This window comes from Gasterosteus aculeatus, chromosome 13 (genome assembly GCF_964276395.1).
Source record: "Gasterosteus aculeatus chromosome 13, fGasAcu3.hap1.1, whole genome shotgun sequence".
NCBI classification, from domain to species: Eukaryota; Metazoa; Chordata; class Actinopteri; order Perciformes; family Gasterosteidae; genus Gasterosteus; species Gasterosteus aculeatus.
In genome coordinates this window covers 15,783,990-15,797,184 of record NC_135701.1, presented here as the reverse complement: position 1 = coordinate 15,797,184, position 13,195 = coordinate 15,783,990, and the positions used below count along the sequence as shown (strand labels likewise).

The 13,195-nt window shown below is 43.2% G+C and overlaps 1 protein-coding gene across 1 annotated transcript in view; it reads right to left on the bottom strand.

The window, feature by feature from the left end:
- LOC120830349 (transmembrane protein 132C) overlaps positions 1 to 13,195 on the bottom strand; it is a 95,767-nt gene that overhangs the window by 22,610 nt on the left and 59,962 nt on the right. The window contains exon 4 of the mRNA XM_040194921.2: positions 4,712 to 4,898. Coding sequence (XP_040050855.2) covers positions 4,712 to 4,898 — 187 coding nt within the window. The remainder of the gene's footprint in view (positions 1 to 4,711; positions 4,899 to 13,195) is intronic.

Here is a 13,195-nt window from a genome sequence, read left to right as displayed (position 1 = left end):
CAAGATGACCCTCCAAAAAACCCACAGCTCTTGTGAAACATAGGATGCCAACGCAAGTAGGCGGAAGGCGACCGGGAGGCAATTATTCTACATTGCTAATGCATTAATGTATGTTTGTCTGGAGCAAGCAGACCTATGTAGGGAAAGAGAGGCGGGGAAAATAAAGTAAAAGATTGATACAAAGAAAGGACAAGAGAGGGAAGGCAGTTCTGAGGCGTCTCCTCGCTCCGAACTGACTAAAACCTTTTGAGTTCTTTTCATTTTCTGCTTTTGAAGTAATTGCTGTATTTGCAGAACTCCCGCTTGGCGGTTTGAAATTGGTGACAAAGTGGTTGATGGGTGCTGCGAGGCTTCCCAATGCAGGCGGGTCGGTGGCAACGCGCGGGACGAGCACCTCTTCAAAGGGGAGCGTTTTCCTCCATCAAAACTGTGTTTTCTCAGAGGTGACACCTGTGGCAGAGCCCCTCACTTGGATGGGAAAATGCAATGAAAATACCTTTTTATGGACAGAGGGATTACAGGAAGGGAGCAGTAATTCACAACATGACATAAATGGGCTGGGAAAAGGTCTAAGAAGCCATTAAAGTAATAGGCCATAAATATGATCAAATCCAAAACAAGCTTCCTTGTTTTAATCATCATTACCTGTATTACATTACAACCCGGTTGTGTGACATAGTCAGCTATGGTGCGTCGTTCAGAAAATTACATTCATTTTGGGTTAAAACACAAACAGCAGCTTTGCCATTTCAACAAAATACAGCTAGCTTTTGACAGTAATTTGTGCTAATTGGAGATTGAACTACCTCACAGAGCCAAAACAGAGAGCCGATGTGGCAACAGATGCCTTCAGCATGAAGTCACATGAAAAAAGAGTGGAGAATTCGGTGTTACTACAATGTACCTACAAGTTCAGCTAGACAAGACTAGAAGTTCTATTAAGCAATACTTTATATTAATAACGTTGATTGATTACTAATGCTGTTGATCCACAAAACATAAAGCTCCGGCCTTCAGCCATATTCTACTCATTCCTTTGACCTAGAGATCCAAATTAGGGTCAGGGTGGGGCACAAAGAGGATACGCCGGTGCTTCTGCCAGGTATGTGAGGATTAAAACCAGGCTTGCACGCTGGATTTCCATATGTATAAAGCATACACATCTCATTTTACCAAACCGCCCAGTGTCGCCGACTTCCAGTGAAAGCAGTACTAGCCACGACACACTAAATGATCATTATGAACTTCAATAATGATGATGACTGTAGTAAATTCTCACAGCTGTCAAGCCAGTAGCTTGTGAAACACTCACCAGAGTGGATGGAGCAATGCGCAGGTAGACGTCGCTCGCTCGTTTAACCATTATCTCCAGGCCATATTTAATGGCTGGACAGGTTTAGCACAATCCTGAGACGGCGAAATAAGATTACAAACCCTATATGTGATGCTTAAAGTTTGCCCTAAGTACCAGGTTGATACATTTCAGAAACGTTGCTCACATTACTTACTGTATATCAAGCATTTGCATCTACATCTTTAGTTTAGTATTCCGGTCTTTGTGCAGAAAGCATTTTTTCAATTGGCAAACCGGAGTTTGTTTTCCCGTTTGGTGGAGGCAACGTGGTGATGATGGAGGGTGATGTGTGTGTGTGTGTGTGTGTGTGTGTTTGTGTTTGTGCGTTGACGGCGCTGCTCTTACACTACCTTACTTACCTCTTTCCTATCAGCGAGGAGTGTAGCAGGGGGAAGGGAGAGGAACTTATCTGTGGGCCTTTCATGCCACAGTGATCCCGAGTAATCTAATTCAGCCTTCCTCCTTCTCGCTTGTATGCTTCTCATATTGGTGCATGCAGATTGCAAAAGCCTTATATTCTGTGTGTGTGTGTGTGTGTGTGTGTGTGTGTGTTTTTGCATAGGAGTGAGAAAAAGAGAAAAGGGGACATAGGGACCGGGACAGTGGTAATGAATTGTGAATGTTTCAGTATTTGTGCTGTGTATTAAGTGGGCTGGCTGGAGATCTCTCTGGTAGAAGTGTCACGGGGTGGACGATTGGAGACAATGGATGTTTTATTGATTGTGTATTTGTTGATTCATGGATTGCATATTTTATGTTTTTTGATGTTTTATGACTTATTGATTTATGATTGTTTGCATGTTCGATTTAACGATTTATTGTGTGCTTTGAGTGTTGGTTTGCATTGTATCCTCAATTAACAATCGTCCCCAGTGACAAGTTACGAATTAGTGGCATATGCCCAATGGGGAAAGGCCAGGGGCGGGACTACTTCTTTTTAAACTGACTGGCAGTCAGAGACGTCTGAACCGGTGGACTAAGGACGCGCAGGACTTCGCTCTACTGTGGTGATGAGTTTGGACGGACTATTTTAGCTTCCTTTTATATATTTTAATCATTGTATTAAAATAAATATTCTTTTATTAGTGTTTCCGCCCCTGTCTCCTCTTGGGTCATTGTTTCACTGCTTTCCCCCAAACAAACAAACCTTTTTAATTATTTTGAGTTCCTAGGGCTCTTAGCTTTTACCTAGGTGGCGTTGTTGGCAACACACTTTTTAGTTTTAAAAAACCTCGGCCGCTGACAGAAGCACTCAGAAGAAAAAAAGAAGTAGAAATGAAATGAAATGAAACAGAATTCATTCTTTTCAGTAAAGGTCTGATCATGAAACAGTTTAAAATGTTGGTGTATTCTATGACATCTAAAAAAAAGTTATTTCTCATTTTCAACTCGCATTGACTTTCTAAAATAAGCCTTGCGCTTCCACGGAAACAAGGTAATAAGGTTTAGGCAACAAAACTAAAAATAACTCGGAATAGTGACGGTTACGTACGGCAGTTAGGTGACAAATAAATGAACGTCCACTTCTTGTTTCCCCACACGGCATGAACTACGGTCTCCATCCACCTTCTAACGTGCTCGGTTCGTGGCGTCTATGCTCCCTGGTTCATGATTCAATGGATTACACACAAAATAGATGATTTTTGCGGGATATATAGAAAGTAAGTTCATTTTCACATGGAGAACGACAAAAACTGCACGAGAACAGCCTGTTGTGAAAGCAGCTGCTTCACTGACAGGTCCAGGAATAGCACATCAAGGCCCGGGGAGGGAAAAGTCCAGCATTTTCTCACACGTTCATGTAGCACACGCGCGCACACACACACACACACAATAGTTTTTGTTACTCGGGAAACACTGTTCATCTTCATCTCATGAGAAGCTCCTGCCTAAATTACCATGCCCTTAAATTGATTTAGTCTCGCAAATAACTGTAATATCAGGTTAATTGAGATGAATTTGTCACTGTGAGAAAAAAAGGAACATGATAAATGGCTAGACATTAAAATCCAGTCTTCTGTGTGAAAATGAGCAGATTATGAAAACAGACCGTTCTACGGTTGATTGAGGAGTGCAGGTTAGATTTTTGGCACTCAAAGAATTATTTTTACACAAACAATAGAAGATGAGTTTCCTCCTCTGTCTTGCGAGAAAGAGTCAGTCAATCGAGCAAATATTTTTATTTCAAATAGGATTTTCATTGAGCAGATAACGGCGCATTCTTAATTCGCTTTATGAGCAAAGCCTTTGCGAGATAATCATGCGTATCAACTTTCCAATTTTTTCCTCAGTGGAAGGCGTGGGAGCAGACGATGTATTCTTAGACAACAGCACGCTGCTGATACATCAGTGCCACGGAAAAGGATCCGAGAGAAGGAACTCGAACAATACTGCGGCATTAAACGCATCGCTTCAATTATCCGGAGAATGGATCAGTGGGTGAGGGAGCTCCACGTTCCTCTGAATCCAGGAACAGCCACCCACATGCAGCCATCATCTGCACAGCTACCGGCAATACTTAGAGAGAACAACACTGACACAACAGTTGGGCCCGTATCGTATAGATCACAGGAACTGAAATAGAAACGAAGGCAGATTTTGTTTTGGTAATGAGCGCTGATGTGGCAGCATGTCATTCTCTTAGGCCAACGCAAATTGATGTTGCTCATCTGCTCACGTGAATGCCCTTGATCTAAATCTGAAGCATTGCATTCTGGTTCGGGAAAAACAAAGCTCTCCATGTGAAGTTATAAGGGGGGGGAGTTTGGCTTAATCTACACAACAGAGTACCTGCTGACGGAGGCACGCAGGCTCCAGGTTTACCCGTGGGACAGAGACAGGCTCTGGACCCCATGTGAGGCCTGCTGGGAGCGACAGACGCTCTCCTCCTGCCGTGCTCCTAAACATAAACCCACATTATAGCTCTCTCTTCTCCAACCAAGCTGCAATGATCGGAGTTTGTGTTCCTCTACTCAAAAGCATAATAGTGCTCTGTTGCAAGTAAAAGTCCTGCCATCTGAAGTAAGGTGTAGTAAAGTCCGCAGGCAGAAAGCGTTTGTCGGATTGTCAAGGATGCATTAGCATGTGAAATAGTGTACTTATGAGTTCTGAATGTCTGGTTTCCTTTGATAACAATTGTTCAGGTTTGAGGAGCTGGGCAGGTGTTAGAACCAGCATGCTCCTACAGTAGGACCTTTTGGAATATAAACTCATCACATGTTTTTTTTAAGGTAAATCTTAATCTGAAAAAGTGCAACATTTCCCTCTCGTTTCCCGTTTCCACCCCCGCAAAGCACTAACTGACACGGTTCTTCATTGAAAAGCTGTTGGCATGGAGCTGGAAGTGGCGTGACTCACCATGGCCAGCGGCACGATGCCCGCCAGGTCCTCCTGCGCCAGTTGGATCTCCGTTTCCGCCTCCTGTGTGGCGGTGCGACTGGGAGGGTACTCCACCTGCCAGGCCATCCAGCGGCTGCCCAGCGGCTCGGGGAAGATTTCCATCTTCAGATCTACCTGGAGCACCCTCTGAACTCCTGTGTCATACCTGCCACAGAGCAGGAAACAAAAAGAGCGTCAGAGAACGATCAAACAAACGGACGGTGGGACGGAAAGTCGGAAAAAAATGGGATGCAGACGTGTGTGCGCGCGTTCCACCTACGGTCTGCTTAAATGACGAAAAAACGGTAAGAGCGGATGCATCTGGGGTGGAAATCTGACATTCTAAACACTGAGATGCTTTAAAATGTCAAGTCTCTTTGTGATCGCCTCTCTAGTAAATCCTCTGCTTCATGCAGTAATACCGCAGCGCTTTCGCCCTTATTTTTCTCACACTTTTCCTCATGCAGACTGAATCATCTCATGACTGGTTAAAGAAATGCCCCCCCCTTTACCCCCCTGCCCTCCCGCTAAGGTGTTGATGGTCCGGCTTTTCACCGATGCCCTTGTTTGCCGTAGCGGAGCTTAAATATACGACATACTTTGGCGCGATCTGCGGCACGCCTGAATTAAGTCAGACAAATGGAGAGCGTTGATAATAAAATTTCCCATGGCGCCATAAGTCTCTGGTGCTTAGACTTTAAATATAGCCCGTAGGCACGAAAGGTCAGCTTTACACAGCAGCCGGAGGAGATGGGAAATGGCACGAGATCTGTTAGCCATGTCTTGCGTGTCAAATGGCGGAACTCTGGGCCAATAAATTTCATGCATGGTCTCTGTGGCACAGCGGCACAAAACAGCATCTCGTAATGTCGAACACGGTGTGGGAGGGAGAGACGAAGGATGAATAAATTCACATGGTTCTCGTACGGTTTTGTAGACTAGGTTGCATAAAACATGTAGAAAATTTATTAAAGCATAACGGCCAAAAAAAACTAAGTAAGCCAAACTCAGTAAAGCAAACAAAACGTTGTGAGACAAAGATAATACGTATGACATCTTGGAAAGACAACACAGCAAATGTTTAACTAAATTATGAATAAAAAGGGACTAAAAACAGTAAAACAATAAATAATAGAAGTGTTTCATCAACTGCCCTCGTATTCACAGGTCTGAAACTATTTCCACATCATCCTCATGTTATTCAGTTTTATTCTGAGAGAATGAAAGATTTGTGATGCAGAAGAGCACAACAACCCAAATTTCACGTCCACCAGGAGGTTTTGTATGAATAATTGAGATGACAACCAAATAACTTGTGTCACAATTCATAACCGTGTACAAATCACAGCACCAAGCCACTGAAGGCGTAGTAGGACATCGCGGACTTACATAACCAACGCCGTGGGAAAAGACAGATTCTAATCTGCGACCGGTAACGCCGCGAGATTCATCAGGCAAACGGAGTTAACAGATGATGCGCTGAATATCCGGAAATAAACCTTTGAGAGCTCCGGAGTCAGCGAGCGTCACACAGGACCTGTGTCATCAGCCCGAATGGCCTACTTTCCACAGCACAGGCAGACTTCAGGTCGGGCAAACCGGGTGCACACTTTCAGGCATTCGACGAGACACGCGGGCAAAAGGAGGAAGGAGATTGCACAGAAGGTTTGATTACACCACCAAAAGGAGAGGAGCTAAATCCACATCTTCACAAAGTTAAAAGGCCTCCAGAAAAGACAGAAGTTACTTTTATTAGATTTTTCTTCTTGTTAGAGATGTCAATTATTTCTCCACTCGCGTGCTCCAGCTGGCAGAGCAGCTGCAAACCTTATGCATTTTATGAGTTTTAAAAAAATATTTCTTCATGCAATAAAAATCCCCAGCAAAATTGCCGACATGCCGTTAATTTAGTATCTTTGCGACAGAAATATCTATCTTCAAGCGAGGATCTGTGAAAAGATCACGGCAGTGTAAAAAACGGAGATGAGTGAAGGGAAGAAAATAAAAGTTAATGGAAACTGGAGATCAAGAACGAGAGCGACGTCATGCAAAGAAATGCAAACTATCAACTTTAAAACTAACATTCAGCAGTGTACGGATACGGCGTGCAGCTACGGCTGTAAAAAAAAAGACAAGCTTTATGGTGAAAGTGGTTTATTTATAGCATTCTTTATGACGACTCTTAAACGAAAGCTGCTGCAGGCCGTTTATCTCGCTAGCCTATAAGTTGAAGAGCAGACGGCAAAAACAAGGAACAATAAACAGACATGTTGGTCTCTTAACCTTACGCAGAAAGCGTTCCATCTTTGCTTGTCCACTGTACTCCGCCCCCATTGACATTAATTAATTGCCGGGCTTCATTAATTGAAACCCGACAGAATCCCCTGCGTCCGGGTGAATACAGGCCACATACACCAGCGTGCCATCGTGAGCCGACCTCCCCTCACCAGGTCTCAGGTCTGCTAATTGCACGGCTCACTGGGGGGGGGGGGGGAGCAGTTCGCTCCTCTGTTACTTCCAGCATGGGGTCTAATTCGATTAGCAACAAAGGGCCTGTGGATGTGTGCCACGCAGCTGGTCTCAACCGGATAATTATCCGTGAACTAGCTGTGGTTTGACTAAATCTGGAGGGCCAGACAGACGACCGGAGGGCAGCCAAAGGCAATGGCAGCGGGGGCTCAGTAGATAAGAGGCCCTCGAGTTGGACGCAGCTGGCCCTGCGGCTTCAGAGAGCGAAGTGGAGAGGAGATTGGACTGGACAAGGTGCTGCCTGATGACCGCTGACAATTGACTCACTCAGAATCGCAGAGCGGTGGCTGTGAGGAGGCTGTTTAGGCACATTAAGGGGGCTCATTCATTTTGACGGCAGTAGCGGATCTGTGTGAGATACAGTAGTGAGACATAATGTGTTACTTACTTGTCATGTAAAAGGTAATGCTTTACCAAAATACAAGTGCCACTTGTGATGACTGGAACTCTCACACTACTGTAGCTTTCAAAACATTACAATTAACATTGTTTGCTTTCGTTCACTAAAGGACTGTTGCACACTGTATATCGTCAAATATAGTGGATTTCCCAACAAATCCAAAGTGTAAAGTTGATTAGGCCCTTTTTTAGCATAATGTAGCATGTAAGATAGCAAGAAGGTAAAAGAAAGGTGGATTCAAAAAGTCTAAATGAATAAATAGAAACAAGACAGTTTTTGGAGGAGATTCCTTTTTAGGAGATTTCTCTAGAGAAAGAGCTTCTATTGTCCCGTTTTCAAAATCACTGTGTCACTATGACACTCCTTGTTTAAACTTCCCCTGATGTGACAGGACTGTGTGGCCACTTCCACCCCCAAAGGGGATCAGAGAAAGACACAGAGGCTTTATGGGACGGATAAAGTGAAGTTCTCAGGTCCCTTTCTTTTCATTTTCCAACTCGTACATCTAGTATTCTTGAGATGCATCTTGAATGAATTGTGAATGTTTTATGTATCCGATACATAGAGTAAGATGTAGAGTACCTGCCACAAAGGGCAACAACAAACCTCAGCAGAACGTTCAACGCTGCAGATTCACTGTAACAAGAGAAGTTGAACGGAACCACAATGGCAGATGATGATGCATAATGCAGGCTGCTGGACTCAGAGGAGATGCGGTGCACGGCAGTCTGTGGCTGCTGTGTATGTGTGCGTGAGATTGTGTGGCCGAGGGAGAGGAGGGAAGGGGGGGGAGGGAGGGGCCTCATGCAAACTCCAAACTACTTGTGGAGGGGAAAAAAAATAATCAAATTTGTGGCTTCAGTGGTGCCTGAAAGCAGCACCTTGAAGCTCTGCTGTTCTCATGCTCCGTCACCTGGAACAGCAATAAACCAGTCAGCACAATGGAGCCCGGACACACACACACACACACACACACACACACACACACACACACACACACACAGCTACGCACACACGTACAATATAAAGCTTGCAAAATGGATCTTTGCATGCAAACATTATGGATCTAATTGCTGCAGCCAGTTGAAGTTTACTCTATGTACTACAAACATAATTATATGCAATGTATTGACCATGAAATATGATGGATTAACGGCATCAACATTTGTTTGCATCTTATGGAAAACTTCTGCAAGCAACCAGCACAGTATGTCAAATGCTCAGAAGCAGCACATGAGTTTGTAAATTCAAATGTTTTATGCGGTTGTGTCAACGATTACAACAGCATCAATTACACCATGACCCTCCACTGATAAAAGTAAAAAGTCCCCTTCTTCAGGAGGCTGTATATGATGTATTTAAAGTAGTTATGCTTCCAGTTATCAGTGTTTTTCACCCCACTACCACTTTTCCAACACATCAAAGTTTTTTTCAAACAGCCTATTAAATATTTCTTATTTGGAAGCGCCATGAATCAAAAAGGTATTGGTTTAGTATCGTTATTAAACCTGGAAATGATTCCAGCATGAGGGACGGTCTAGTTTAGATCATCAGTGGTCTTTCCCCGCAGCCTATATTGAGCAAAGTGTTTAAGATGGATCCATACCCATTTTAATGCAAATACACTATACACAAACGCTTGCATTCAGAGGCGGTTTGGTGTTAAAGTTTAATCAAACTGCTGTCATTTGAATGTCATATTGACAAGTTCATGTTTGGCACCGTACACTTTATACAGAGGGATCTTTATCGCTTACATCCTGCAGGAGAATAGAACGAGCACACAGACTGCAATGTGTTACTGCTGCCAGAAGAAGGGAGAAAAAGATGCTTTGAAAATGAGGTTTTCCTTTGCGTGTCCAACATATAGAGAAAATCCATACTGACACTTTTTCAGGCCCTTTAATCAGAAACCCCCTATGAATGTGATTCTTGAACCATGTACTGCAAAAGGTGTCAGTTATTACACTTTGTGATCAGCACATTGAACACCAACAATAAGCACGTGTTTTTCACTCTCATCCGCCTGGACGCATCATTAAAATGATTCAAATGGGAATACGTGTCGTCTATATTGTTGTGTTGCACCCTTTTTATATATCATCACATGACTCCACTCCCTCTTTTTTTAATCTTAAATTGTCTGTATTCTTGTCTGATTTGTCTCCCTTATATCTGGCTTTAACTCTTGTGACCCCCCACATTTAATATATCTCTGCTGCATAAGCGTGAACCTGCGGAGCCACAGAGCCTCACTGACATTCAGCACTATTATTTGAAAGCGTTTCAGCAGGAGTTACACCTTTTCTTCCCCTCCTCCTGTCGCTATCTCTGTTCCTTTCTATTATGGACGTGGCCGAATTGAAAAGGTTGACTTTTCCTTCTACGCGCCCTCTAAACTTTGTAAGCCCCCCCACTTCCCACCCTTTGGCTTCTCTCCTTCCCTTGTCTCCTTTCCTGTACTTGAGTTTAAACGGGAAACGGATATTTGAAATAAAGATACTAATAATATACTTACCATACACCTGACTTTGTACTCCGGCCCAAGTAACATTTTTTTAACATGTTTTATGCTCTCCACACCGTAACTCATTATAATGTAATACAATACAGTGTTTCCCCGAGGTTTACAGTGTGACCCAAGGACTTTGGTTTCCGGTCAGAGCGTCGTCACCTTTCTTAATATATCGGGAACATAAAGATGTCAGAGTTCTGATGTGGTTGCTTGTTAGAAGTGGTCTGGGTATTTATTTTTATTAAAAAATTTTTTTTTAAGTTCTCGCTTCCTATTTATGTATTGTTACTATGCTATTTAAAACATATCTAAACTCACAAATTATGTGTTTCTTCATCAATCCTTCTACCTGACGACCATTCATTTTTATAGTCCATCAAATGTGCTTTATTTATTATTACATCCATATGTTTCTCAATAGAATTTGAATTTTACACTCATGCTGAGACTATTACAGTGATGATGCCTGAGCGCTGGTGCAGAGTAGAAAATAAAATGTAATTATTGCAACAACATTCATATCTTGCAAACTATTTGACATTGAGGCTTGTAATCCGCAGAGCTTAGTAAGTGGCCATTTAATACAGTTCTGTGCGCTGTTCCGGGACCTCGTCAACACTCTGAACTTGAAGGCCGGTATATTATCTTAAGTGGGGCCGCTGCTCTAATAAATGTAGATATAACAAGTTCATTAAGGAGTTGAAGATCCCTTACGCACACTACTTCTCTTTAAATATCCAGTTGCCATGTGTGTGATACGGTTTCACCAACAATATGTGTTTTACTTTGAGCTGCAGCCTCAGCTTCTTTATACTGCCCCTAAAAATGCTTCAGTCACATGGGCCATGTTTTGTCACATTTAGCATAAATAGCTGATAATACCTCTAAACTTTACTTTTCATGCCGGGAAAGGGCTTTGAGATGCATTTCAAAAAAGGTTATTTGGAAACTTCTGTCAGAACTGACAACAAACCAGGTAAAGGCAGTAAAATCCACATTTTTGTTCTACCATTGTACCAGTTTCAGAAAATGGAATCTCCGTTTAGTCTTGGGGCACATTGACCATAATGTTCTTGGTCCGTATCTAGTCGAGGAACAATCATGCATTTTGTGAACCTCTATCCCCTGCACCTTATCAAATCAAGACGGTACGTTCTATAGACGTAATAAAAGCAATGCCTTAATACAGTAAGCTTATAATATAAAAACGTTTTCTACATCACTGCTTTGTTCTTCCCAATAGAGAAGATTTACATTCTGGGAAGTTTAATTCTATTTATCTTATTCTGCAGGAGCTCATAAAAAAGATTCCACTGTTACATTTCAAATAACCTACAGTGCTTGAATTAAAACCCACTTTTAATAGGCGTCAGATTCCCTTTAATTTAATCATTTATTCGTTTCCCCTTTTCTAACGAGCACACAGAGAAAAGGGATGAGTACTATTAATTATACGATGATAATGAACCATGGGCGCAAAGCAAATGCTTCTGGCTTGCGTGTATCAAAGCCGGTTAGTGGATCGTATTTCCGATTAGCTTAACAGCGTTCTGCAGCCTCCATGAGATGAAATATTCAACTCCCACCGTACTCGCTGCTCAAGCTTTCTCCTCAGCCGGTCTCGCAAACTCAAACTGTCACGCATGTGATTGAACGTACATGACAAAAGGCAAACGCCAAATGTCGCCTTAAAAAAGGACACAGCAGAGCTTCTGTGTTGTTTTGATTTATTTCACTCCGTTCATAAACTGTCACTTCATAACAATGTTTTAGTTTTCAGTTTCTAAAAAGAATATATAAGAACACGTTTTAACAGAGCTGTAATAGGCTGCACCAAGAAAGAAGAGACACTGGATCTCCAGACACTGAGAGTAGTTAAAAGTCTATTTGTATTAAGGGGGATAAACAGGGAAAGACGCTCAAGCAAAAAACGGTAGAAGAGCGTAAAGAGAGTAATATTCCATTTGTTTCTTAACTTGCCTCGAGGGACACAGGGCGCAGTCTATGAGTCCGGCCTCAAACTGTGGCATTTCAGTTCCTAGACAACAAAATCCCATCTTGAAGCTAATGAAAATGCTCCATGCAGACAAGCGTCAAAACAAAAGTAAATGCTTTTCTGCAGCGCAACATCCTCAGAGTCCCATCAGCTGAAGTAGGCTCCAAGGTGTAATGGATCCCTAATGACGGCAAGCTTTCATCACCGGTGACCTCAGACCTTTGTGCATCAGACATCGCTTCCCAGTCAGTTCCACTCTATGGCTGTCTCTGTAGCAAAGCTATTTAAGAAGCAATTTGCGATATAATAAATTGCTACTTGTTCCGACAGTTACACTCAATTTTCCCCACATCAAAGCACTCATCTCAGGGCTGGATAACAGGCATTAACCACAGTGAACGGCCAGCAAAGCTGCTGACAACTCAGTCACACACACACACACACTAGGGGGCAGCAGACACTGAGCCCTGGGGCAGTGATGCAAATCCTGGGTGCAGATAAACTCTCCCTCCGCCATCATCCCCTCCACATGCTCCCCCTTGTTGATCTGTGGGTGACATCATGTGACCGTGTGGGCCTGCCCTCGCACCTGCAGGTGCTGTGAAACGGGTAGCGCCTGTCCTCCACGGAAAAGAATCCCTAAAGACCCACAAAACCTGGGGTCCTTTCAGCTCTGCCACCGTTGGCATGGCAACAGAACCCGGGGAGGACACACGACTCATTGACCAGACCACCAGATCAATGGTACTCTATTGCAACCTATGCTTTAGCCCCCTGCTTGTAGGATGTGTAAAGTTAAGCTCTGACTTTGTGAGATACAAAAGCGGGAGGGGAAGGATCAGCTCAATATTACAGCATGTGTTCTGCAAGCAGGTCGGTGGTAAACAAGGACAGCGTGGCCAGGTGTCAAAATTGCAGCGGCAGAGTGGGATCAGTGCTAGCACCTTCTGAAAACCTCGTGCAAAGACTGAAACATCATCACGTAAGTACCGCAGAGACCTTTTTAGTAAATGTCAGACAATA